General features: G+C 41.6%; 2 protein-coding genes across 8 annotated transcripts in view; both read right to left on the bottom strand.

The window, feature by feature from the left end:
* Positions 1-22,777, bottom strand: part of LOC103153708 (pleckstrin homology domain-containing family G member 3) — a 27,146-nt gene extending 4,369 nt beyond the window's left edge. Inside the window, exons 1-17 of one of the 6 annotated variants that reach the window (XM_007574724.2) lie at positions 22,672-22,777; positions 20,477-20,570; positions 8,122-8,540; positions 6,760-6,860; positions 5,854-5,923; positions 5,726-5,772; positions 5,232-5,382; positions 4,483-4,614; positions 4,108-4,290; positions 3,939-4,031; positions 2,835-2,921; positions 2,727-2,760; positions 2,557-2,649; positions 1,960-1,992; positions 1,224-1,234; positions 885-1,121; positions 223-312 (exon numbers count right to left, since the gene is read on the bottom strand). In XM_007574724.2, the coding sequence (XP_007574786.1) occupies positions 223-312; positions 885-1,121; positions 1,224-1,234; positions 1,960-1,992; positions 2,557-2,649; positions 2,727-2,760; positions 2,835-2,921; positions 3,939-4,031; positions 4,108-4,290; positions 4,483-4,614; positions 5,232-5,382; positions 5,726-5,772; positions 5,854-5,923; positions 6,760-6,860; positions 8,122-8,540; positions 20,477-20,525 (1,830 nt within the window). In that variant the 5' untranslated portion in view covers positions 20,526-20,570; positions 22,672-22,777. Of the gene's footprint in view, positions 1-222; positions 313-884; positions 1,122-1,223; positions 1,235-1,959; positions 1,993-2,556; positions 2,650-2,726; positions 2,761-2,834; positions 2,922-3,938; positions 4,032-4,107; positions 4,291-4,482; positions 4,615-5,231; positions 5,383-5,725; positions 5,773-5,853; positions 5,924-6,759; positions 6,861-8,121; positions 8,541-10,624; positions 10,826-16,554; positions 16,592-20,476; positions 20,571-21,822; positions 21,935-22,671 lie in introns of those variants that run through there. The other 5 variants (XM_016662143.1, XM_016662144.1, XM_016662141.1 and 2 more) reach the window with 5 other exon arrangements.
* A 1,175-nt stretch (positions 22,778-23,952) lies between these two features.
* LOC103153707 (kunitz-type protease inhibitor 1-like) overlaps positions 23,953-27,244 on the bottom strand; it is a 12,449-nt gene continuing 9,157 nt past the window's right edge. Inside the window, exons 10-11 of one of the 2 annotated variants that reach the window (XM_016662155.1) lie at positions 26,773-26,844; positions 23,953-24,247 (exon numbers count right to left, since the gene is read on the bottom strand). In XM_016662155.1, coding sequence (XP_016517641.1) covers positions 24,228-24,247; positions 26,773-26,844 — 92 coding nt within the window. In that variant the 3' untranslated portion in view covers positions 23,953-24,227. Of the gene's footprint in view, positions 24,248-25,698; positions 26,325-26,772; positions 26,845-27,244 lie in introns of those variants that run through there. The other variant, XM_007574723.2, reaches the window with a different exon arrangement.

Raw genomic sequence — 27,244 nt, 5'->3', positions numbered from 1 at the left:
CAGCTCCTGAACAGTTCCTGGACAGTTCCTGAATAGCTCCTGAACAGTTCCTGAACAGCTCCTGAACAGTTCCTGAACAGCTCCTGAACAGTTCCTGAACAGCTCCTGAACAGTTCCTGGACAGTTCCTGAATAGCTCCTGAACAGTTCCTGAATAGCTCCTGAACAGTTCCTGAACAGTTCCTGGACAGTTCCTGAACAGTTCCTGAAAGCTCCTGTTTACCTGCTCAGGTGTCGGTTCAGGTCCGATCAGCTCGTCTTCAGAGAGCTGACCGTTTTCTTTGGTTGCGGCGTTGCAACTTTTCTCTGCCTCCTGCAAATAAAAACATATTAAACTCTGCAGAAGTCATAAAACTCATTTTAAACGGATGGAAATAAATATCTGACTGTTTGGAGGATGAAGCAGCACAGCAGCTTTAGCAAAACATGCCAGAGAAATAAATGCATAAAAAAAGAAAAAGAGGAATAAGCAGCAAACAGAATGCAAACCTTCAGCCCTGAGGAACTCCAGAAGAGCAAAACAAGTCCAAGTTCAGTCTCAAGTGTCAAAGTTCAGCTGACGGTTCTGGTTCCACTGGCTGATTATTTCACTGACATGGGAAAAGGTCATCAGTGAAACAATCAGCCAGTGGAACTGGGACTTTTCCATCAATACGAAGGAATTACTGACTGAAACTCCTACATGTTGCTGGGAAGTTACTTACAAGTTAGTTTTGTGTTATTTTAAGTGAACTGAGATATTCGGACTTGAAACGAGACTAAAATAGTTGGTAGGGTTTTGTGTTTCTGCAGTGTGAGCAGCAGCAGCTGGTTTTGCAGCTGGAGTTATGGCGGCCGTCCGTTCAGACGGAGCTGCAGCGGGCAGCAGGAAGCAGGAAGCCTCACCGTCCCCGCAGAGGAAAGGAAGGCCTGGACGGTGTGTTGCCAGCAGGAGATGGCAGCCAGCACGGAGCTGGCAAAGTCCTCTACCTGCTCGTCCTCCAGGAGGAAGTCGTCCAGCCGGCCGGCCTCGTCCTCGCCGCCGTCCGGCTCGCCCAGGCTGCTGGAGCCCAGCGTGCTGCTGCTGATGGCGTCCTGCAGCGAGCGCCTGTCGCCCGCCAGCGCGTCCTCACTGACCGCATGCTGCGGGACGCCACACACTGCTCAACATGCTACAGTACATCTACAACCACGGCTAGTCGCCCCCACAGAGCCAGGCTAACGGCTAGCAGGTCAGTTCCTTACCTCCAGAGGCGCTGAGGCGGCGGCAGGTCAGCGGACGATTTGATTGGTTGGAAACAGAAAGAACTGGTTAGAATCACAACATTCAGACTAAAGCATTTAGCTGGTGTTACATCTGGAATATTCTGGTTCTGAACCATGAAACAACTTTTACTGCAACAGTTAAATAACAGAACAAATTCATTATGAGGTCAATTACACTAAATGTAACACCGCCCCCAAGAGGGCAAAGGTTGTCATTACACTCCTACCTGTGAGCTTCGGTCTTCAGGAAGTGATTCGTTCAGCTTTGTTGTTGTTGAGTGTTGCTAGATTATAAAATACTTACAGCAGAACTACAGCAATCCATGCTGGGTACCGAACCACAGCAATGCATGCTGGGTACCGAACCACAGCAATGCATGCTGGGTACCGAACCACAGCAATGCACACAAATGTTGAACTTTGTTCAACTTGAAGTTTACAGTCTATTAGAGCTTTAGAATGAATCCATAATGATAAATTTAGAGGAAGCTAAATGTGTCCAGCTAGTAAAACGCTAAAGCACTAAATTAAGACTTGGCTCTGCTAGTGGCACATTAGTGGAAGTGCAGCCTTCAATGCAGCCAATTAAATTAGTTTGAATTTATCCAGAAAAATGAGTTTAGAGGAAGTTAAGTGTGCTAAACTTTGTCACAGTTAAATATTACAAATAAAAGATGTTCATCGATGTGAAAGTCAACAGAAAACAGATTTTTACCTTTATTCCTCTTCAGCATCTGCTTGGTTGGTTCTGAAGGAGAAATGAAACAGATTCATGATTTTAATGAGACAATCAGAAATGATGAATTATAAATATTGATGTGTTTAATACCCAGAGAAGATTCATAACTGTACTCAACTCAGAGCAGGAATACTTCAACATGTTAGTCTACTAAAGGTAAAAAGTATCAGTCCAAGAAATTACTCAAGTGAAAAAGTATTTGGTAAAACTTACTGAGCAACTGATCAAATTATCAATCGTGTAATATTTAATCATCATCAGATAGAGCAAAATATAAAGAGGAATTTTTCATGTTTTAATTACAATAATTCATATAAGTAACAAAAAATAAAATCAGGTAAAAGAAAATTGATCTAAATTAGTTTCTTCCAATACAAACTTATGAAACTTTAACAGAAACTGCAGAATCTGTCTGCTGGATTTTAAAACGTTTGTTTTTCATTCAGTGGGAAGAAAATCCAGAAATTTACTCAAGTAAAAGGAACTGCGTAGTAAAAATACTCCTAAAGGGAAATGTTTTCATACAAGTAACTGAGTAACTGAGTAACTGAGTAACTGAGTAACTGTAACTACCCGACTGCCTGCGGCCCTGCTGAGCGTCTCGGGGAAACTCGTCCGTCACGGCCTTCTTCAGCCGCTCGGGGCTGTATCGGTACCGGGCCGGACCTGCAGAGAAGCACAGCGCGGTCAGAGCCAGAACGCCGCCTCCGCTGGAGGACGAAGAGCAGCAGAGTCATCCTCACAGATGGAGTCCATCTCCAGAATGGCTTCCTTGGCCTGAAACACAAAGCAGGCAGCTGCTGGGACTCTGTGCTGGTCTTACTGGTCGTACTGGAGTCTGAGCCACTCACCTTCTGTGGGATGGCCGCCTGGTGGTTTTCCAGGATGATGCGTTTGATGTGATGAGCCCAAAGCTTCTTCTCTTCCACCGTCTTCGCCTGAAACACGAAGCGAGTGAAGAGAGACGGCAGATCGGAAATCTGTCCACGGATTCCCAGAACGATTTCAGAAACTGGCAGTTCTGAGGTGGAGAGGCTGGATCTCAGAGCTGCGATGGATCTAATTTTCTACACTCAGACAGCGTTGAAATGATTAATCGTGAATCAACTATTCTAGTAATCGATTCATCGTTAACTGGAGTATTAAAACATGACATTTACTGAGAAAAACACAACAGTCAGAGCAGTAATTAAGCCAAAAATGTACAAAAATATAAACATTTTGCATTTAAGATGAAAAACCTTCTTTGTGTATGCAAGTTTTTGTTATTAAACTAATCGAATAATTGATTAGTAAAATAATCGTTCAGCTGCGACCGGGTCGCAGCTGAACGATTATTTTAGAAATTTAGAATTGAATCAATTATTTGGATGATTAATTTTATTTATAAAATGACACATTGAGCAGATTTTTCATTTAACCAGCTAAACTGACTTCACAAGATCAGAAATACAAACGGAAATATAAAACAATCCAATTAGTTTTTACGTAAAAAGCTCAGATTTCTTTACGGAACCTGGTGACGCTAAAATGCCACTTCAGGACTTCTGGGTAGAACAGATTTACAGAAAAATGTTTTTTCCATCTTAAATGCAAATTGTTTATATATTTTGTTCAGTTTTGGCTTCAGTGCTGGTCTGGCTGTGCCGTTTTCAGTAAACTGACTTTTTCAGAGTCTGTAAACTCCAGTTAATGATCAATTAATTTCTAATTTTGTTTATTATTATTTTAATAAATGATCACGATTAACCATTTCCATCCTGTCTGGGGTTCCTCAAGGCTCTGTTGTCGAGTAAAATTTGGCTTGGAAATATATTTAGGAAAGTTTACTGCAGGTAATCGAGTATTTCATGTCTGTTTCCACCATTTGTCTCTGTTTAAAATTTGCACTTGATGTTTAATTGTTGCTCTTTCTGAGGCATTCGTTGCTCCTCGCTCAGGCGGCGGCGGCTCACCTGCATGTTGTGAGTCTGTTTGAGGTGTTTGTAATGGCTGACGCTGAAGCTCAGCGAATCCTTGGCGCTCTCGATCAGCAGCAGCGTCGACGACTGGAGAAGCAGAGAAACGTAGACATGAGGACGAAGCCGGCGCTGCCGCCGGGGGCCCGTTGCCGTGGTAACTCACAGAGATGTGCGTCTTGTAGACGAAGTGCTCGCCGCGGCGCTTGGTGATGAGCAGCATGCGGTCGAACAGGAAGAGCGTGCGTTCGTGTCGGGCCCGGGGAACCTTGAAGGTTCCCTCCAGCACCAGTTCGCCGTACGTGGTGAGGTCCGGACCTTTCCAGTTCACCAACAGAGACTGGACCTCCTGCAAGAGGTCAAGGGTCAGACCAAGGCTGCTGCTGTTAGCTTTTTAGCGTAACTGTGCTAATGCGCCACTAATAATGTGGAAGGAATCAACTTTTACATGATGAGTTTCACTTTTTGAAATGAAATGTTGCAATAACTAGAATGAGTGATTTATTGATGCTGCTGCAGCCGCCGTGACCACGTTAGCGACCTGCAGCCGCACGGCGTGCTCGTGTTTCCTCTTCATGTCGTTGATGTACCAGGCCACCCAGGTCATGGTGTAGAGCGCCTCCTCCACCACATCGTAGCCGTCCTTCTGAGGGCCGAAGTGCTTCGCGATCTCCTGAACACCAGCAGCAAGACGGAGAAAATCAGGTGGAAAACATCCGTTTCTACGCAGACCATGGTTTTCTGTTCATACGTCAACGATTTCATGTCAGCTGTGAATTTATAACCAATGAACTCGATGTGCGCCAGGATGTCTCTACTGTCCTGGAATTTAAACTCAGAGCTTAGGATCCAAACATCCAACCAGAAAACGGTTCAACATCTAAACCTTTACAGTTTTCTGAACATTTTCAGCAAATTTCTACAAGATATAAACAAAAATTCACTAGAAGTTTATTCTACACTGAATAAATATGGAACCTGGAAAAACTGTAGGAAACAAAAACATGTCTGTCTTCCATAATTTTCCAGGCCTTGAAAACTCTTAAATTAATTCCAGATTTTTCCAGACAAAGAGGAAATCCTTAGAAACACAGAACCAGAAGTATTAAAACCAAATTAATCATCATGTTCATGAAAGACCACACAGGTGAGGAAGGTCAGCAGGTGAAGAAGGTCAGCAGGTGAGGAAGGTCAGCAGGTGAAGAAGGTCAGCAGGTGAGGAAGGTCAGCAGGTGAGGAAGGTCAGCAGGTGAGGAAGGTCAGCAGGTGAGGAAGGTCAGAAGGAGGTACCTGGAGCAGCAGGTGGTACTTGAGGATCCTCTGGACGGGTTTGAGCAGGTAGGAGCCCAGAGGCAGCGAATGCTTCAGCGACGCCTGGCGGTCCCGGAAAAACTTGGCCACAGATTTATTGTTCATGCACTTCGTCAGCGCTTCCACCGACCTGCAACAGGTGAGTCAGGCTTTAAACATCAGGTTACTGCAACTGAGACTGCCACCTAGTGGTGTGGAGGTAGGAACAGAGAAAAGGTGAATTATGGGTAGATATGACTAGTAACGCAGCTAATGATTAGTTTAGTTATTGATTGTTCTGTTGAATATTCTGAATATTATTCAATTATTCTGAAAACTGTTAATCACATTTCTGATAAATCAGATATTTTGACGATTAATTGATTATTCTGTCGATTAATCATCACAGTTCGGTTAATCGTTTCGGGTAATGAATGGATGAACTGGAAGCTGTGAGCAGGAGGAACCACAGAGCTGCTCGGTTCAGGACTTACTCTGGGTAGCTGGTGCAGTACTGGGTGTAGATATCGAAGTCTTCACTCTGGAACAAACCAGACATCAGATGAAGACTTTCCTCTCAGCAGCAGAACCAGTCTCACCTCCATGTTGGGTTTTAACTGACCTTTGACACGAAGCAGCTGGCGATGGCGACGGGGTCGTTGTCGCATCGCTCCAGGTCCTGCAGCAGCTCGCTGTGAAACGGGGAAACGGCGTCTAGTTCGCTCATACTGAACGTGCTTCAGCTAGCTTCAATTAGCTTCAGATAGCTTCAGCTAGCTTCAATTAGCTTCAGATAGCTTCAGCTAGCTTCAATTAGCTTCAGCCAGCTTCAGCTAGCTTTAATTAGCTTCAGCCAGCTTCAATTAGCTTCAGCAAACTTCAATTAGCTTCAGCCAGCTTCTGTTAGCTTCAGCTAGCTTTAATTAGCTTCAGCCAGCTTCTGTTAGCTTCAGCTAGCTTCAATTAGCTTCAGCCAGCTTCTGTTAGCTTCAGCTAGCTTTAATTAGCTTCAGCCAGCTTCTGTTAGCTTCAGCTAGCATCAGCTAGCTTCAGTTAGCTTCAGCTAGCTTCTACTAGCGTCAGCTAGCGTCAGTTAGCTACTGCTAGCGTCAGTTAGCTTCTGCTAGCGTCAGTTAGCTTCTGCTAGCGTCAGTTGGCTTCTGTTAGCTTCAATTAGCTTCAGCCAGCTTCTGTTAGCTTCAGCTAGCTTCAGGTAGCTTCTGCTGGCTTCAGTTAGCTTCAGCTAACTTCTGCTAGCATCAGCTAGCTTCTGCTAGCCTCAGTTGGCTTCTGCTAGCTTCAGTTAGCTTCTGCTAGCTTCCGTTGGCTTCGGCTAGCTTCAGTTAGCTTCTGCTAGCTTCAGTTAGCTTCAGCCAGCTTCTGTTAGCTTCAGCTAGCTTCAGATAGCTTCTGCTGGCTTCAGTTAGCTTCAGCTAACTTCTGCTAGCATCAGTTAGCTTCTGCTAGCTTCAGTTAGCTTTTGCTAGCTTCAGTTGGCTTCAGCTAGCGTCAGCTAGCTTCTCCTCACCTGTTGAACTCGTAGATGTCCTCAATGTTCCCGAAAAGGTCGCAGACCAGCTTGGGGTGGTTGGACAGTTCCGACTCGTCGATGATGTGAGCGAGGTAATCCTGAGGAGGATGAGGAGGATGAGGATGAAGGTTTTCTCTTTCTGGATTTATTCCAGTTTCAAAATTCAACATAAATAAACTGAAGTCACATCTAAAAAATCAAGAGCATTGAATTAAATATTAATAATTTTTTATACATAACCGCAAAACAGTTTTGATTGTAATGCTGACTTTCCTCCAGCAGGGGGCAGACTGGATCTGTTGGATCCTTCAGTTTGGAGGAAATCAAAATGTATCTTTATGGTATTAAATGGAAAAATTTGTTATTTTGTACTTTTTTAAAGAGCTCATTCAGAATTGAATATCTTTTAAAGGCACTCACACTGATGCTAAAAAATAAAACAAGTCTTTTGATTTATTTTGACCAAATATCATTCAGCTTGTATCCATGGATCTATCTGTTGTTTTCTGGGTTGTGGAGCATATCCAGGCTAAAATGTCTCCCCTGGTTCTGGTTCTGATCTGTGTTTCTAACTGTCTCTCTCTCTCTGACCCTGGGCGTTACATAAGCAGGTAATCCCTGCTAATCTGTTAATTATAGGGCCAGGCCACTTCCTCCAGCAGCAGGACATGTCCTCCGCCTGTCCGTGTCCCCGTCAGCTGAATGTCCTCTAAAGAAATGAAGCAGTTTCCCATTTCAAGCTGAACTTCGTGGATTTGAAAAACACCCGTCAAACAGAGGAAATCGTTTTGGAATCAGCCTGAAATGTCCGAACCAAAAACCTGTTCAGGTGAAAATGAGAGACCTGAACCGCAAACTGCACAGAAAGGACGACCTCCAGACCAGCAGGGGGAGCCGATGGGACCGTACCCTCACTGAAAACACGATGTCAGGAACTTTTATCGTGGTTGAAATGATTAATCGGCTTAATCGCAATGATTGATAAATAATTGTCAACTAATATAATTCATCCAATTATTAATCAGCTAATTCAGTAATCAATTGATTAATAATTAATGAATTAAATCATTTGCATCTTCTGAAGTATTTCTAATATTGAATAAAAAAGGTTGAAGTGGTTAAATGAAAAATCTGCAGTGTGAATGTTTTTGAGAGATTGTGATGATTGGTCATTAAAATATAATTGATTAATTTTCAGAATAACCAATAGAACAATCGATTACTTTGGTAATCGTGAGCTGCAGCTCTAGTTGTATCTCTAGCAAAGTCCATGAGGAGGAGGAGAGCATCTGACTGGTCCGATCAGCAGGAATGAAGGTCAGACGGACAGGAAGAGCCAACATGGCGCCTCTGACTCACCTCCACTATGATCTTCAGGTCTCTGACGTACATCCGCTCCGTCTCGATGATCTCCATGACGATGCGGTCCAGATACTTCAGCTTGGGGTCGGGCACCATGGTGGCGCCCACGAAGGGCAGCCGGCGGCTGGACGCTCGGCTCGGAGTCGACGCTTTGTTGTTGTTGTTCTTGTTGTGAACGAAGCTCCGCCCCCTTTTCTCAGGACTCGGGTTCTGGTTCAGGTCGACGCCGGAGGACGCCTCGGACTCCGGCGGCGGGGCGACGTAGTCGTCCCTGGAGGACCCGGACCCGGAGGACAGCGTGGAGATCAGGCTGAGCGGGCGCTGGCCCGACGCCGGCGGGTCGGAGGGGTCAGAGGGCGTGGCGGACGGAGCGCGCTCATCGCTGCTGATGGAGGCGATGGACAGGCGAGGCGACTCTGACGACCACACAAAGAAATCACATCAGAAAACAAGTCAAAACCACCATCTTGTGACCATACCGCCCCCTATGGGCTCAAACTGCCAATTACAACCAAAAAGAGAATCCAGGGGAAAACGTTTAATATGAAAACTGCCAGAGACCCAACATAATCAGGAGCAGACGCGCTATAACGGGAAATTTCTCATTTAAAGGGGATTCAGAACCCATTTTAATGAGATGGAAAAGGCGCTAGGAGGAGACGTCATTAAAGCAACGGCTTTGTTAAAATAAGACGCAAAACTTTCTAAAATAAGAAACTTTCTCATGTAAACGAAATGCGTAGCATCTGAGATTTTCAGCTTATTAAACCAAAATTAAGCGCACACCACTCCAAATTGTGCATAGGGGCTGGTTTCAGTGAGTCGCGGTTCAAAGGTCACTGAGTCCAGAAAAAAATTGATTAAAATTGTGGATCTTCTGGCAACTAAAGTAAAACCATAAGGAGTTTGTTTCAGGTTCCTGCAGGAACAGGAAGTGAAAAATGAGTTTTAAAGGAAACACTCCGACAAAACACCAAAGCAGTGAATCACAAGCGGCTGCAAACGTCTGAGGAACTCCAGGAATGGAGAGCTCATCGGGTTCCAACAGGCAGAAACCGAACATTCCCAAAGATCTTTACGCTCCTTTCAGCTGATCGATTCAAGAGAAATCAGAACAAAATGAACAGAACCACAAACACTGAGTCACGATTTAACCCAGTGAGGCGGCGCGCCGCTCCTTTAAATGGAGGACAAACGGCAGGTTAAAGTTCAACTGACGACTCCTGGGATTCCCCAAGGCCCCCGGCTCGGCCCACTTTAATAAACTTCAGCTTTTATTCACTGACCAGGACCAGAACCAGGACCAGGACCAAAACCAGGACCAGGACCAGGACCAGGACTAGAACCAGGACCAGGACTAGAACCAGGACTAGAACCTGAGGTTCTGTTCAAACAGCTGCTTCTCCTTTGGAAACACAATTTAAATACAAATGAAACCTTTGCAAAGGTCAAAGGTCATCATGCAGAGATGTATTTGGCCTCCTTGCAGATTTTCTCCGACTTTTTGTCACAATTAAAATCGAAAAGGAGACAAAAAAACTTAAGATGAGAAAACTCAAACGTATTAATACAGAATAATAATATAATGTTTCACCAGAGAATAATTTTATCTCTGATGAGAAGAAATGACAGAAACATTTAATTAAAATATTCTATAAGGTTCTGTTTTAAAATCCATCAGTTTGTATTTAAATAGTTTGGTGCATAAAACTATTTTACTTAAATGTTCAGTATTAACTCAGCTGATAACTATATTCAAACTATAATTTTACAAAGAATAAAGCAGATTAAAATGGATTTTTGAGAATTTTGAGCAACTCGATTCTCTATAGAACTGATTTTTCTGCACCTCCAATATAAACAATATGAATAATAAACATGTTAATGTAAAAACTCTCGGTATCATGATATGCAAAACTCAGAAAGAGAAAAATAAAAATTAAAACGCTTCTTTTTGAGATTTGTAACTTATAATAACAATTTTATTAAAATGAGACGCAAAACTCAATAAAACCAGAGCATTTTTGTTAAAACGAAATCCAAAACTAGTTAAAAACACAAACAATGTCACAGTTTGGCAGAAAGTCAAATTAGATGTTAGGAGAAAATTCTCTCATTAAAATGAGAAAACTTTTTTTAACAAAATATAAAAGTTGTTCTGAGTTTTGAACAAAGTAGCAGAACAGAAAGTGGAAAACCCAGCAAAGTCCAGAGAGCTTCAGGGTGAGGAAGAGGAGGAGGAGGAAGAGGAGGAGGAGGAAGAGGAGGAGCAGTGGAGTTTGAATGAAAACATTCGTCCATGCTGCGGCGGTCCGTTAGCCGCCCAGCGAGGCGTTCACTGACCCTGCAGGAAGTTTGTGGAGCTGATCCAGTCAGTTCCCATGAAACATCTGGACTCTTGTCAGGTCCGTTACGCCCAGCAGAACCTCGGATCAAAGCCAGAACCCGACAGAACCGGCAGGAAGCTCGACCTTCACGGCTTTTAGGGGATTTCACTCACCGATCCGGCGCAGCGGCCGGCCGTCCGAGGCGCTCCTGAAGCAGATCGTCACCTTCTGCTCTGAGCAGGAACACCTGACCACAGCAGCTGCTCTTCCTCCTCCTCCTCCTCCGGCCAGGCTCCTCCAGAAGCCCCTCTGATACCCCATCACACCCAGAACCGTTTACTGGGGTCTGATCTTCCTGCAGCTCAACTGCAGCAGAGAGGGAAGGTTTAACACAGGGAGGAAGAGGAGGAGTTCTGGATCAGAGGAGGAAGAGGAGCAGGAGGAGGAGGAAGGTCTGGAGGTCAGTGAACTAACCACCAAACACACCGGGAGGTCACAGCGCCCCCTACAGGTCACTGAGTCACAACAAGCAGGTCCAGAACAGAGAATAAAGAGGAAGGATGTATAAATGAACCCTGAGTTTCTCCATCTGGTGGGAATGAACTGGGACCAACCAGCTCTTCTGGTCTGTTTAAACATTTAAAACTCATATCTGCTCTCTGATTGGTGGGCGTGTGCTGCTCTGTGATTGGTGGGCGTGTGCTGCTCTCTGATTGGTGGCTGTGTGCTGCTCTGTGATTGGTGGGCGTGTGCTGCTCTCTGATTGGTGGGCGTGTGCTGCTCTCTGATTGGTTCAGAGCCAAGCAGGTCAAAGTTCCCCTGCAGTTATTGTTGCCATGTTTACAGAGCCATAATTACGGCTGATGTTTACACAGCCGTGTGTTTGGAGCCGCTCCTTCCGCCAACTGATGGTATCAGACCCAGACCCAGCGGTTACTATGGAAACGGGCCTCAAGTCACCTCAACTTAGAAGTGGACTAAAGGTCAAAGGTTAGAAATTTGCTGATCAAGCGTACAAGAATTGAACCTCTTGATTTTCTTCTTGTTATTCCTGCTGAATCGTCTCTGCTTCTTTATTTCTTTATTTGTTGGAATAAAGCAATAAAAAAATTAAAGGTGACACACGGTGGCTCAGAAGTTTACATACCCCTGGTTCTCTGCCAGGTTTCTGTTATAAAAACCAGAACATGATACATCGTTTAGTAAACTCACCCTGCCTGCTCGGCTCATAGGAAAAACAAACAGTCGAGAGGAAAAGTGTCATAAATAAAGGTGCAGTACAAAAGTTTACACACCCTTAAGCTAACACGCTGAGTAAACACAATTTGGTTCAAATTTAGCCTTCAGTCTTTATGGCTGAGAATGAATGAGAATTCAGCATTTCTACTGGAAACATTAGGCCACAGGGGGATAAGAAACTATAATTTAAAATACTTTATTTATCCCAAAGTTAAAATATTGAAACTCAGCCCAGTTTCTGCAGCAGTAGCAGTCAGTATCTGAAGAGGCCTCTGACTGAAGACCTGCTGCTGTGCGACCATTATAACAGCTCAGTAGCACAGCATCATGTCTGGGATGACACCGTCTGTTCGCTAGCTCTGCTAATCCACCTCCTTTGCTTTAGCCGCTCCTCTTCAACCCGTTTGTTGAGAACGCCAGCAGAGAGAGCCAGGGATATGATTCATGTCAATTATGATGGCTGAACTTCCTCTTTCTCTCTCTGGCTTTGGCGATGCTAATCAGTTGCTCCCAGTTGTAAAAACAATACCTTGTTGCCATGGTTACGCATCATAACAGCCTGTATGATCAGTTTCTGTCTCGTCTTTGTCACTAATTTGTGAAAAACTTCCAGTTTTTGTAGCATTGTATCATCTTCTGTCCTGTGATGTTTAAAATGCTGTGGAAATTGCTTACATCCCTCCTCCTGGCTGATACCTTTAAGATCCTGTCAATGCTTTGTAACCTCTGGCTTTATATAAAAGACCTTAAAGGTCAAAGATCATATAAACCATCAATGCAACCTGTCTACTGTAGTACCAGGGTAATCAGTTGACTGGGATTCAGAATGAAGCTACCCTGACACATGTAGCCAGCTAGTCTCTCTGTATGGAATGCCTGGAATGCCAAAAATACCGGGTGGGGAAAAAATAACAGAGGGACTGATGGACTTTATTCCAGGTAATCAGAGTCAGGTGAGAACTTCAGAGGACTGAAAGATAAATAAAACTGTTAGGCTGAACCAAATATTAACTCAAAGTAGGCCTGGTGATATGGCTTCAAAATAAAAGCTCTGATTTTTGGTATTTTTAATACCAGATTCAATTTTAATCTTTTTTTTCTAGAAAAAAAAGGTAATTACAGAAAATATTTTTTAAAAGTGGCTTTTATTTCAATCATTCCTTCTGCGAATTGTACAACAAAGAATAATACGTTTTATTTCATTACGAGAAATAAACTTTACCAAAAATAACTAGAAAATAGTTGTTTTAATAAGAATCAGGATCTGACATGAGCAGCTCAGTTTCTGTTTTCTTCTAAATAAACTCAACGAAGTGAGTAATTTAATGCTGTTGTGTTAAAAGATGAAGTATTTAATTTTCTATAAAACTTATACCAACATAGAAATTCACAGGACAATTAACATTGCTCATAAAATTTTTTGTTGGGGTTTTCATAAAATCACTATTTCATTCTCCTAATATTATGACTTTATTGTCATAATTTAAAAATAAACTCTGTTGTAGAGTTTACCTGAACTGAAAGCTGCAAAACTCTCTTTTCAAACAAGATGGCAGCTCAAAAGATCACATTGGTGATTTATTCTAAAATCCAGATTTAAATGTAAAAAAAGGATCTTGATTGATCAATAGACAACCAGGCGCTGCATTTCTGTTCCCCACTGAGGGATTTTATTGTTATTTCATTGTTACTGAGTTATGGTGAATATTTATTATAGGTCTGAATTTATTTAAAAGGTTGTTTTTCTTTGTCTAAGACTAAAACGTTTGATATTTGTGCATCTGAATCATTTAAAAAACATCCGTCCTCCTCCTCACCTTCCCTGCTGCCGTCAACCTTTACTTCACTTCCTGTCTGACCTACAGGAAGCTCTGAACTCTGCAGGGGGTGATGATCGGTAAAGGTCAAACAGAGGTCAGCATGAAGAGTTTGAACCTTTACAGAACAGAGTTTGTCCTGATCCGACTCAACGCGTCATCGTCTGTCTGTGCTGCTCGGGGTTTGTTTGTTTGTGTAACGGAGCGTCTTGGGGGGGCGGGGCCGCGACCCAAATAATGCTCCACTGTTCTGAAGACACAACGGCGCTCTTCAGGGTCGACGCGTCGTCATGAGGCGACGGCGCAGAAACCGTGTTTCTGTTCTTCACTCATATGAGGACGAAGCGTCAAACTGCAAACAACATTCCTGATCCACATGTCTGAGGTTTAAAGTCCCGTTTTCAGCACTTTAGATACAAAAACAACTTAATACCAACACACAAACATCCAGCCTATCAAAAGCTTCTTCCATCAGATACTGGATGATTTTACGTCATGCATCTGCCTTCAACTTCCACAAAAATAATAGAAAAAGTTCTGAGCCATTAAATTGGAGTCCAAACTAATGGAGTAACACCTGGGCCACAACAACAAACTCATCTGGTAAATAATTCACAAAATGTGCAAGAAGAACAGACAGGAAGATTACAAAAGTGATGTTCTTCACTTTAAAGAGGAAGTGCAGATCAAATATGATAAATGTAGGTGAACAAAGCTCACAGGTTCAGAGAAAAGACTGAGAAATCATAAAGGTATGCTAAAGTAAATAAAGCATAAAAGCATAAAACAGGTCAAACAGAAGAAAAAACAAAACAACTGATATCAGCTAATGATTGGCTGAAAGAGTTAAAGATACGGCAAACTAAATAAAACTAAACTAGCTAACAGAAGGCAAGCTAAGCTAAAAGAAGCTAATTTAAACTATGATAAACTGGAATAAATCAAATATGCTCTGTTAAGCTAAACAAAGTCAACAGCTCATTAAGATCAAAGCAAAAAAGTTAGCATGGACAAATAAATGACAATTATCGACAATAGGATGCTAAGCTAATTAAATAATTAAATGCTAATCTAAGCTACAGGGTCTCCAACTCCAGTCCTCAGGGTCTGTGTCCTGTTTCTGTTTCTGATTCTCCAAACCTGAATAAATGGCTAAACTGTGTGGGAACCAATCACTGCTAATGCTAATTATTCAAGCCATTAAAACCCTCAGTTTAAGACCAACTTCCTTAGCTAGCATAAGATGAAATATGCAAGTGGAAAAAATTACACATTTCGCCCAGTCAAAGTCCAAATATGTAATACAAATTACATATTTTATCATTATTGGAGTAAAACTTTGCTCAGTATGTACATTTAAATGAAACTGGATGACAAAAGTCTGTCTATCCGTAAAGGTCAACAAATGTGAATTAAAGCATAAACAAGGTCAAAACAAACATTTTAAGATGTTTTTAATATTTCTTGCAGTGGGTTCTCCATGTTCTCTGTTGTTTATTATGATTTTCTTGAAGTCTTCATGTTTTTATGTTTTTAACCAGCAGAATCTCTTAACTTCCCTGAATTCACTGTTTTTTAATTCCAGTTTCTTCTTCAGAATCAGCTGACAGCCAGACGCTCTGACCTCTGACCCGAGATGCTCAGAGAGGCGTAAGCCGGCAGAAACGGCTCAGGCGTGTTCCAACGTCTCCTGACAAAACGTCTGTTACCCAACCCGCGTTCCAGCTCATAACGCATCACTTTTTATCTGAAAACACGCAGACAGGCGGCGAGGTGAGTCACAAGTTAAAACCCAGAGGAGAGATTCACCTCTTTGTCTGAGGGAGGAGGAGGAGGAGGAGGAGGAGGAAGAGGAGGAAAAGGAGGAGGAGGAGCGTGTCTGGAACGGCTCGCTCTGAGAACATTAACTCCTTGTTTCCACCGAGACCAGAACCGCCTGCAGCTGCTTCAGGTTCCACAGCGAGCGTTTAATCTGGCCTAAAGACGAGGTAATCCCGCTGCTCAGATTAACCTGCACGGAATAATCAGCCGCAGGTAACAGAACCGGGACAGGAGAACCGGGACAGGAGAACCGGGACAGGAGAACCAGAACAGGAGAACCGGGACAGGAGAACCAGGACAGGAGAACCAGGACAGGAGAACCAGAACAGGAGAACCAGAACGACACCTGGATCCAGGAAGCAGTGAAGTCCAGAACCACAGGTCAAAGCAGAACCACGGGACACACAAATATGACCAACATGAACAATTTCTACAACAGCAACACAAATTAGAACATATCCCATAATTCTCTTTACAAATTTAAAACTAAAAAGTTCCCTGAATTAAATCTTGGAGAGAATCCGCCTGAAAACACCAGAACAAAGGAGACATCGTGGAATGAAAATGGACAAAATAATTAAAACAAGCTCAATAATTTCTCTCTGGCTTATTGGTCTCAACCGGCTCTTATTTTGAAGGACAGTTTGGTTTCCACATAATCCATAATTCATTTTATTTATTTTCCATTCCTGTGTTAAATATTTGCTAGGAATGAAAGTTTATTGGTTTTGCATTATTCTGCCGTTATTATATTAGTTCAGATGTTCTCAAAACAACAATATTGTCAGGCCTGGCAACACGGTGCTGGCAGCATCATGCTGAGGGGCTTCTGCTCTTCAGCAGTGACAGACACTCTGATTTGACGGAAAGATGGAGAATCACCGTAAACATGCAGCCAGAGACACAACAGATGGTCTAAATCACAGCAGATCAGTTTGGCATGGCCTAGTCAAAGTCCAACAGAGCTTGAACTGTTTTTGTGAAGAAAAATGGGGTAAATAACGTTAAAAACGGGCGTAGATGAAGCTCAGGAGACGATGTTCCTCCTGCTGCAGCTCCATGATCTGCTGAGTCACAACAATAGTAAAATCAGCTCAACGGGGTGAAAACTTTTCTTCACTCCAGAATTCAGATTAACGCAAAAAAATTTAATTAAGTTCAGAAACGAGAAACAAGCTGGAAAATCCCCAATTTAAACCATCAAAACTAAAACCTGCATCTGTTACCGTGGCGATGCAGGAGCGACATCACACCTTATGTAACCCCATCACCAGGCGGTTCCCATGGCGATTAACGGTCATGTGACCCGAGCTTAGCTGCAGCAGCCAGAGGGGAAAATCAGTCTCCAATAATCAGATCAATAACCCCTTAGAGACGGTTTCCACGGCAACGGCCGGGAGTGGAGACCTCCTGCTGGTCGGAGTCTGACCCCGAATCAGACGTCTGAGCATCAGAGCTTACCTTCAGAGGAGAACGCAGAACCAGAAACAGAAACAGAACCAGGACCGTTCGGGTCCGACTCTCCTCGGTTCTGATCAGACCCACAGAGTTCACCTGACCACCTGACGGGAGGGGCGGGGCTTAATCCAATTAGGCTGAGAGTGCGGCCAGAGCCGGGCGCCACCTGCAGCTCGGTAGCAACAAACCTGCAGGTTTCCTGAAATCAGGTTCTACAGTGCAGAGAAAAAGTATTCACACCCCTGGGACTTTTGCACGTTTTGTCACGTTCAAACCTCTTTTACTGGGCTTTTATGTAAAATGCATAGATTTGAAGTGAAAATCAGATTATATGCGGTTAATTTACGAGTGGCATGGATCTGTTTCTAGGGAAGCCCTGAAAGGCAAAAAGTACTTTTAAAGTCTGATCAAACTTTCTGATTCTCTCAAATATAAAAGTTATGTGCAAGTGAAAAAATGCAACATTAAAATATAAAAAAATAAATAAAAATTCTCAAAATGTGAAAAATTTCACAATGTTTTTCTATTAGCCATTTCTCACTATAAATAAATATAGATTTATTTAATTTCTACAGTAAAGAAACAACAGAACCAATAAGGTTTTTTCATAATTTTTTGGGCAAGTGAAAAAAATTCTGATGTGTTTCTTCTCATCCAAGACAAGAAAAATGAAAGAAAACATTCAAGTTAGAGTAAAAAAGAAGATGTAAAAACATTTTTCTTTTCAATCCTGTCAGTTGTTTGCATAGAAATGGAAGAAAAAGTTTTGGTCAAAAATATTTATCGAAAAAAGGAAAAAAGAGGTAATAGATAAATTTAAAACAGTGTAATTTTCTTTTTCTAACCCTTGAGAAAAAAGGAACTTTAAAAATAAAATACTTAAATGTAGATTTTTTTTCTTGCACATGACTAAAAGTTGAGAGAAAAAGAAAATTTGGTCAGACTTAGAAAATGCGTCTTCAAATAGAAAAAAAAATCTGTTTGGCTTTCAGGGCTTCCGTAGTTTCAGCCCCTTTACTCAGATTCCTCTAAATGAAACCGACTCCAAACAAACGTCTTCTTTAAAAGTTTGTAATTTGGTCCCTGAAGGCATCACAGGTTCTCCAGAGAAAAAACAGCTGAAGTTCTGACTCCAGCCACAGATTCTCAGTTGGATTCAGGTCTGGACTTTGACTAGACCATTCTAACCCCTGAACACTCGCCCTTTGTGCGGCAGACGGTTCGGACAGATGTGAGCGCGATCGGCTCCCTGCACCAGCCACAGAAACAAAGACGGATCTGTGATCAGCTCCGTCTGCAGAGCAAACAACGATTATTCTGCTAATCAATTATTCAAACAATTAATCAATTAATCAGATTTTAAAAGATGGGTGTTTTTCATTCAACCACCTCAGGATTTTTTAAGAAGAAAAACAATTTGCCTAAAATGTGATAACACAGCAACATTCCTGTCGCAATAAATCAATTAATCGTCTGATAAATTTAAACGAGATCAATAATTTACTTTTGCAGGATTTATTGTTTTTCTCTTTCTACCAAAAACTGGAAGATAAAAGTCTTCAGTCTGGTGTTTTGGTCTCAACTGGCCATTTAACAGGATATTTTGTTATTTACAGACTTCGAGCCTCTACATGAATTCAGCATCAAACAGATTCACAGACAAACAAGTTCTTTGCTTATTTTAAAATGTTTATATTTTGTTCAGTTTTGTCTAAATTGCAGTTGTCTTTTCAGGAAATTACCTTCTGTGAGTGTTAAAACTCCAGTTTGTGATTGCTAAATAAAGTTGTCAGTTATTTCAGTAATTGATTAATCGCGATTAGTCGTTTCAGCCCCATGCAGCTGGTCTGGTAGCCAGCACCTTTTTAAGGCCTCTGTGTTCATGTGAATATTTCTTAATCATCTTGAGGGTTTGTGGTTGTGGATGTCGGAGCAGCGACTGTTATCAGGAGCACTTCCTGTCGCGTTCACGCCTCGTTTCACTCCTCAGCCCTCTGGTTCGGTTCCAACCATCGCCTCAGGCGCTCGGACGGAAACAACCGGCTGAACAACCAGCAGACAGAACCTGCAGCCCTTCTGCTGTTCCAAAGTTATAAATAAATCTTCACAAGTAAATTCATCTCGTCAGGGGAAAGTCATCAAACTACAACAGAATGACGAAACGTTGAGGTTTTAGCATCAGCAGCAAAACATCCGTCTGATTCACAAAGTTTCAGCAAAGAGATTTTATCTCAGATTGCACTGCAAACATGATATGATGCATAAAGAACGCAGTGTGAGGGAAACTGATCAGATTACTGGAAATTTAGTAATATGAGAAAAAGAGTCAGATTCTCCAAAAACCAAAAACAGATCATGCTAAATATTTATAGTGACCTGCTGCTTTAAACCAGACAGGACTAGTCAAAGTTTCTCCAATCTACTAGTAAAATATGCAAAAAGACGACTCAGCAGAAAAATCCCTACAACAGAATAAAATTCAAGCAAATTTCTCTTAACAGCTTAAGAAGCTTAACTCATATTAGGGCTGATCGATTAATCACAATTAATCGTTTATCAAAATGAACAACTACTTTAGTAATTGATTAATCGTTAACTGATTTTAAAGAGGGAAATTTTCTGAACGAAGAACACACTGAGCAGAAATTAAACCAAAACCGTAAAAAAAATAAACATTTTGCATTTATTACAATGTCTGTAAATCTGTTCAAACCAGAACTCTTTTAATTCTGTAAAAAACTAAAAATACAATAAAAAACCCTCAAACTACGCACATTTTGCTGTCCAATTATTTAAAAGTATTTCTAACATTGTATAAAATAAGATCAAGGGATAAAATGAGAAATCTGCAGAATATATGCATTTTTTTTATCTGATTAAACGTCAGAACAAAACATAGAATAATCGATTATTCTAACAGTAATAAAATTAAACTTTAGCACATCCTGCAGATTTTTCCCTTTAACCACTTCAGTCATTTATATAAAATATTAGAAGTGCATTAAAAGATTGAAATAAATAATTTAATTCCTTTTTCAAATAGAAAATAAACATTTTACTGCTTCAAACGCAATAAAATCATTAATTTAGTGAATACTTTATCATTTGTAGGAAAATTATATTATTTTTTATTATTATAAAATTATTTTATTTCCCTTTGGGATCAATACAATATTATTTTATTTTAATTTGAAGGTGAAAGGCTCAGTCTTTCTACTGAGATTATTTTTTGGATTAACCAATTAATAATTTGATTGTTTAATAGGAGATTTTTTTTCTCCAGAATTTGAATGAGGTGAAGCTAAAACTGTAACTTTTTAAATCTTAAATGCAAAATGTTTGTATTTCCTGTACAGTTTTGGAACAAATACCTTCTTTTGAGTCTACAGACTCCAGTTAGCGATTGATCGATTACTGAATTAGTTGATTATTTCACAAACTGATTAATCACGATTAATCGTCTCGACTGCAGCCTGATGCTAACAGAGCAGAGTGCGTCCAGCTGAAGCCCTAATCTGGGTTTGATTTGCTTTGTGAAAGACATGCTGGGTGATAAAATCCTGTTTTCAGTCAGTTTGGTTCCAGATCTCGTTACAGACGGGTCAGAACCGCAGAACAGCCTAGAGCTCACCAACATTCGCAGAACGTTGGAGACGAAGCTGATGATGATGATGAGGAAGAGCGTCTTACCTTCACCCATGGGGATGTGAGAAGTGGAGCTGTGGGATCCTTCAGGCATCACCTGTCTTCCATAAACGGACCGGCTGACGGGAAAACTGGCGACCTGGAGCGAACAGAACCACAGAGTGAATCCACCTGCAGCAGGTGAGGGAAGTCACATGACCCGCTGCGTCTGCAGGGTAAAAACATGAGGGCAAAACAGGAGCAGCACCAGGGAGCCAGACGGACCGGACCGGACCAGCGACCCGAAAACTTCAGATTCTGCTCTGAATCAGTCTGCAGGGCCGGTCCAAGCCTTTCTAGGGCCCGAGCAGGTTTTAATTTGGTTCCCCCAGAAAAACATGTCAACACCAGATGCTTTATTGTATCATGAGTATCATAACTGCTAACATTAGCATCACTGGTAATTAGCTTACATCTGTTAAATATATATATATTAGCTGATAAACACTAAATTTACAGTAAACAAGTCGAGTTTGATATGCTATGTTGCAGCAGGAAGACATTAACCTATTATATTTGTGATAAAGGAATTGTTTATTCATGTGAAACAGAATTTTAGAATTTAGTTTGAATTATTCAATGTTATTTATATATAAATATTGTATCATGCTAGCTTGGTGCTCTTGGAGGCCCTCTGGTGGTGCCGCTTAACTCGCAATGCCTTGGGCAGCATAGACAGACTGTTAAAAACTTCTTCCTGGAGTGTCATGGAAAAAACCTTCCCTCTGAAATGAGGTTGGGATTTAAAAACAGAAACACTTTGAATAAAATTCAAAGAGTTGAAGTTAGAGAGTGAAACAATAACCAGGTGTCTGTAAAACACTGCAGCGATCTACAGCCAAAATCCAGTTTTTCCTCTCATTCTCTGTCTTTTATGACTTATTTTTCATTTCCTAAACTCTAATAAAATGTTGCAAAATTACACAAGTCATCTGCAGCAACAGTTAAACTTGATTAAAGTTTGATCCATGAATAAAACTCTGGTTCAGACTTTAACTCAGGACAAAAGCATCAAATTTAATGATTTATTTCAGGAAAATCCAAACATGTTTAAGAGTTTTCAAGAAGCATATTTCCAGAACTAATTTTTATATACACAAAAATTCAGAATTATGGTTAAAATTTCCACATATTTCCAAAAACCTAAATGGGAATGGAGGAAGATGGATGGATTGATGCAACTTTTAGATTGCAGGTTTTCCCATATTCTATTTTCTTGGAACCATTTTTGTTTGTATTTTTCCTCTATGCCCATATTTGTTTTCTTTCCACCTGCCAGAATGAGTTCATTCAGACCGAAAAGCATGACTGAGCATGCCCAGATTGCAACACATCAGATTACAATCAGTTACCTTGGCAACACTTGACAAGCTCTTCAAGTCAGACCGTTTTAAAAGTCGCACTACTTCACGATTTACTTGCCCTTTGGATATTTTAAAAATCTTCCATAGAACAGCATCCAATGCCAACGAACTTCTGTTTTCAAATTCCCCATTTTGTGATTCTTCAAGCTTCTTTGCAGCAACAAAAACATCATCACGTTTGTTCACAGATTTATCTGAAACTACTCGACAATCTGTTGTTTTCGGCTGTATAAATTTTCACTAACCAGTGGCGTAATCTGATAAAACCGAAGGAATTTGCTCCCATTGGGCCGTTCTGGCTCGGCGCTGCGCTGAAGGAATTTATCAGCAGGTGACCCCCAGACAAAATAGGAAAATGAAAATCTCTTAACAATACAAGATAAATTGTGCACAAAACCCTTGCCGAATTAAAAGTAAAATATTTTTGGTCAGAAAATAATCATGATTTTTACCATGAGGTAGTTTTTTTTGTCTTGAAAAGCTACGTATTTCTAAATTACCCGTTTTCTTGAGGATGTTCTGTACGGAGCATCCAGGGGCGGGTAGAGCCCCACCTACCAGCTCCGGTTCGGGTTTAAACTCGCAGAGATTCAGAAACAGTTTAAAGTTTGCAAAACTGACACCGGACAGACTCTCTGGTTTTGGTTCTGACCCAATGACTTCAGTGTCTAAAAGGGAGCTGAACCAGCTGTGTGTGACAGCCTGGGCAGAACCGCGCACGCTTCGGACTCTCGAACCCAGAACCCCCCCGGAGCCGGAACACGGACCCGGACCAGCGAGCCGGACCACCGACCCAAACCCCCGACACGGGACGTGGAGCCGAACATGCGGACTCACCTGAGCGCAGGTTCATGAACACAGAGAAAGTCCACAGAGACTCCGCAGCAGCTTAAAATCCAACTAAACTGTTTCCTCAGTCCGAAAGTCTTCAACTACTGCGCATGCGCACCATTTTAAACTAGCAAAACTGAGAAATAACAACAAAAACAAAACAAAAGAGAAAAAAAAGTTGAATGAGAATCCCTATTGTAATCTCAAATATTGCAGGACCAGAACCAGAACTGGAGCGAGCAGATTTAAAAAAATATATAAATATATTAATATTGATTAAACACACCTGCAGTACTCGCAAGTCAACCAGAAGAGGGCAGCAAAGATTGCAATTTAGTGACTATGCTGGGCGAAAATGACCTTTTTTAAAATCAAAAATACAAATTTAAGTATCAGACAGAAAATCCAAGAAAATAGAGGAAAAAAAAAACATTTTCCAAATCACATGACAAAATAGTTATCCAAACCATCTTGGGCCTGCATGAAAAATTAATGGTTACATCATGAATGAACGGGAATAAGACCAGTTATCTGGACTGGTAACGGTTCACAAGGCAGTCTGTGGACTGATGAAACAAAATGTACCGTTCAGGAAGGTTTGGAGTAAACCTAACAGCTAACAGAACCAGAACATCCTATTTACAGTCATACATGGAGGCGGCAGTGTGATGCTGTGGGCTGTTTTACAGGACCTGGAGGACTTGGTGTAACTGACAGAACCATTAACTCTGCTCTGTAGTAAAATGATGATCCACCACACGCCAGCAAGTCCAGCACTGAATCACTATGAAAACAAAATAAATACTTAGGAATGGCCTAGTCAAATCAACACTTCAACCTGATGACCTTACAGTCACCCAAACAGAGTGGGTCCAAACTTCTCCACTGTGATGTTAAAACCTCATCACCAGTTTTCAGGTTTAAGGTCTGACCCGGGTCCAGGTTGGTTCTGAGTTTTTTCCATTAACAAATTAAATCATCATTTAAAACAATGTTTCTTAAACTTCCACCGGTTTTCTCTGTCTGACATCAACATTAATTTGTTTATCTGGAACTTTAAATAGGACAAAAACTGAAGAAATCTGAAAGGGGGTAAATACTTTTTGGGTGTTTTTGAAAGACGAGCAGACTGGTCTGGATTCTGGTCCGAAACATAAAAGATTGGAAATCAGCCTGTTTGTGTGACAGAGACGCTGTGTGAAAATGTCTGGCTGGAAAACTTGATAAAAAGATTGAGATCTTCTGCAGAAATGGATGATATTGCCAAAGCAGACAATAAACTTAAAGTCACTTTTTAAATGAATTTATCTTTAAAGTTCTGCTTCAGTGAGTTTAAAACTGTTAATTTGATGTTTATGTGACTAAATGTATCCCAGAAATTGGATAAAACATGTTTTGCGGCTGTTCTCGCTTCTTTCCTGGTAACTTCTTGGAAAATTAGAAATGTGTTTGTGACTCCTCCTTTCCTGACGAGGTTTCCACCTGCTGCTTCCTGCTTCCTGCTTCTGGACACAAACAGGTTGAGCAGCATCTCCAGGCTCTGCCTGTGGAGCAGCGTGAGGTTACGGACTGCAGGCGGCGGCTGCAGAAACGAGAACACAAAGTTACACAACACGAAGCGACATCAGGCGAGTCTCGGCCTGCTGGAGAGCAAAGACACAAACACGAAGATTTCATCACTGAAACCGGTTATCTGCCTGCTCCTTTCAAAATAAAAGCCTCTTTCCTTATCCTCCAGGGTCAGCGAAGAGCATAAAGACTGAGGTTTCACAGAAAAACCGTTTATGATTTAATAAACAAAAATAGTTAATAAATTTGGAGGTTGGAAATAAAAACTAACAAGTCATCAGCATAAAGTGAAGCATTTTATTCAATGTGACGTTTCTGAAAGTCCTGAAGGTTTTTTTTATGGTGTCAAATGGATCTCAGCAAAACTAAACTAGGAAGTGACCTGTAGTGTCTCTTTAGTAGAAAGGTTTTAATTTTTGATCATTATTGTAAACTGAGGCAGCGGAGGAGATGGAAGAACTTGACCTTTGACACACAGACAACTCCTGGAGAAGATGTGGAAAAAAACTTCAATATTTGATGGAAGGAGCTTAAACTCAGCAGAGTGTTGGATCGATCAGCTGGAGGTTTTTGGACTTCCTGAAAGTAAAGAATTACAGAAAAAGAATAATTTTTTCAGTCCATCATGAATAAAACATGGGCAGGTTTTTATCGTCACTCCTGGACTGGATGTGCGTTATTCCTGAGATCAGAGAAGAAAATCCTAGAAACAACCAAAAAAGTTTTTTTGAACAATATGTTGGAAACTATGTGATTTTCTTAATTTTACATCATGTTCCACAAACAAATATTCCACATTGTGTTAAGTAAGGTGGAGGCTCTGTGATGCTGTGGGTTTGTTCCTCTTCTAAAGATCTTGGGAACATCAGAATGCATTGCTTTATAAAGTATCAGAAGATTTGAAAGAATGATCTGACACTTTTTCCTTCCACTCAACTTTCTACGAATATGCTTGCATACAGCCAGCTTCTTTAGCGATGCTAAAAAATGTAAAAAATCTTGCAGACTTAAAGGAGGGGCTACATTAGATCAGGAAGCACACGATGCTGCGTCTTAAATTTCATTTTCATTAAACACCAAAACATTTCTGTTAATTCAATGCAAACTCAGACCTGCTGGGTTTCTCTGCAGCTCAGTCAGAAAACATCTGAGAATTTCAGCTTTCAAGTCTTTCACATATTCTCATCTGGATTCATGTCTGGACTTTGACTAGGTCATTGTAACACATGAATCTGCTTTGATCTAAATTTAGCTCCATCCAGCTTCCCATCAAATGTCAAAGCTGCAGCTGTTGCACCTCTGACACTTTTTCCTTCCACTCAACTTTCTACGAATATGCTTGGATACAGCTCTCGATAAAGCTTCAATTTGACAAGGCCTACAGTAAATGTCACCTAAATGTCAAATAATAAAATGATCTTACAGAGAGCAGCAGCTGCAGGAAGCAAAAAGCACACAGAGAAATTTCTTAAATTTCATTTTTATTAAACATTGAAACATTTCAGGACATTTGGTCCTGAACTAAAAACTGAAATGAAACAGAGGCTCGACATGTTAAAAATGAAAAGTTCTACAGATTCTTCCTTCTCCTGTCGATGGATTTATACTGAACAAACTAGAGACATGAAGCTCCATACGATGTGCAACAAAACGAACAAACCCTGAGCCCCAAACACTGATTCAGAAACTTGTTCAGACTGACCAGGAACTGCAGCACAAACAGTCTGAGGCTGACGAGCGTCATAAATAAAATGCAGTTTCTCATCATTCCCGTATTTTCACAAACTGAACCTGAAACAAGAAAGTTTCAGGAAAATGAACCACAACGAGAAAAAAACAAAAATTTAAAGGAAAAGGACAAAAAAATAAAACCAGGAGCTGGATGAGGATAGTTGCCGGGTTGCCATGGCGACATCAGGCAGGCTTGGTGGTGCTGTTGTAGACGAGCGTGTCCTGCTCCGACAGCGCCGCGTGGGTGGGGCCCGCCGACCGGCTGGGGGCCTTCCTGCGCCTCCGCAGGTAGCAGTACCCCACGATGACCAGCAGGGCCAAGACGCACACCGCCAGAATCACAGCCAGAGCGACGGAGCCTGGAGGACAAGACAGCTAGGTCACTTCCTGTCAGAAAGCAGGAAGGCGGCAGAGCGCGCGCTACGCTATTATTTAAGAAACATTTCTCACCCCGGCGCTTTACGACCATTCTGAGGAGGGAACAAAAACAGCAGACAAAATCTAAGAACGCTCCCTCTGCAAACCTAACCCTAAAGCCCTCTGCCCCACCCCAGATTAGGATGGATGATGGTTGGATGTCTCCTCTGGTCAGAGCAGCTTCCTCCTCATAGTGTCTCCACGAACCAATCAGAAGTCTCGTAGAGGTCAAGGTGTTGATGGATTTTATTTGGGGGTATCAGAGTCCAATAAACGGACGCTGCTTTGTAAAAAGCTCTCCATGTTTGTTGTTTATCAGATAAAAGGCCAGTAAACATCCAGAACCTGAACCTGTCGGGGTCAGGCGCTTTGTAACGCTGATGAACGTACCTGAGTCAGCAGTTTTTTCATCATCATCAGACCCGAAACGATCAAACATCCCTCTGGAAAACATGTTCCTCTCTGCAGAAACAGAAACGGAGAGCTCAGGTTTCCTGTAGGAGCTTCAGAACCCGAGGAGGTAAAACGTGTTTCGTTAAAAACGTTCCAACTGAGGCCAGAGTCTGGACGCTCTGAAAACCTGTCAACATATCAGTGTCTGGAATCGGTCTATCAATAATTATTGATTTTAGTTTTAAATATCTGACATACTGCCAAACCTTTCCTGGGTTAGCCTCAGTTTTCCCTCCATGCTGCCATTTATGTTTTTACGAGGAACGGTGGTGAAACCTGAAACTGCTGCTGCGCAAGTTACTCAACAGGTTGTTGCTAGGTAACCAAAGAATGAGTGAGTTGCTAGGTAACCAAAGAATGAGTGAGTTGCTAGGTAACCAAAGAATGAGTGAGTTGCTAGGTAACCAAA

The sequence above is a fragment of the Poecilia formosa genome, unplaced genomic scaffold (assembly GCF_000485575.1).
Source record: "Poecilia formosa unplaced genomic scaffold, Poecilia_formosa-5.1.2 Scaffold360, whole genome shotgun sequence".
In the NCBI taxonomy this organism is placed as follows: domain Eukaryota; kingdom Metazoa; phylum Chordata; class Actinopteri; order Cyprinodontiformes; family Poeciliidae; genus Poecilia; species Poecilia formosa.
This window is presented reverse-complemented; position numbering and strand designations above follow the sequence as displayed.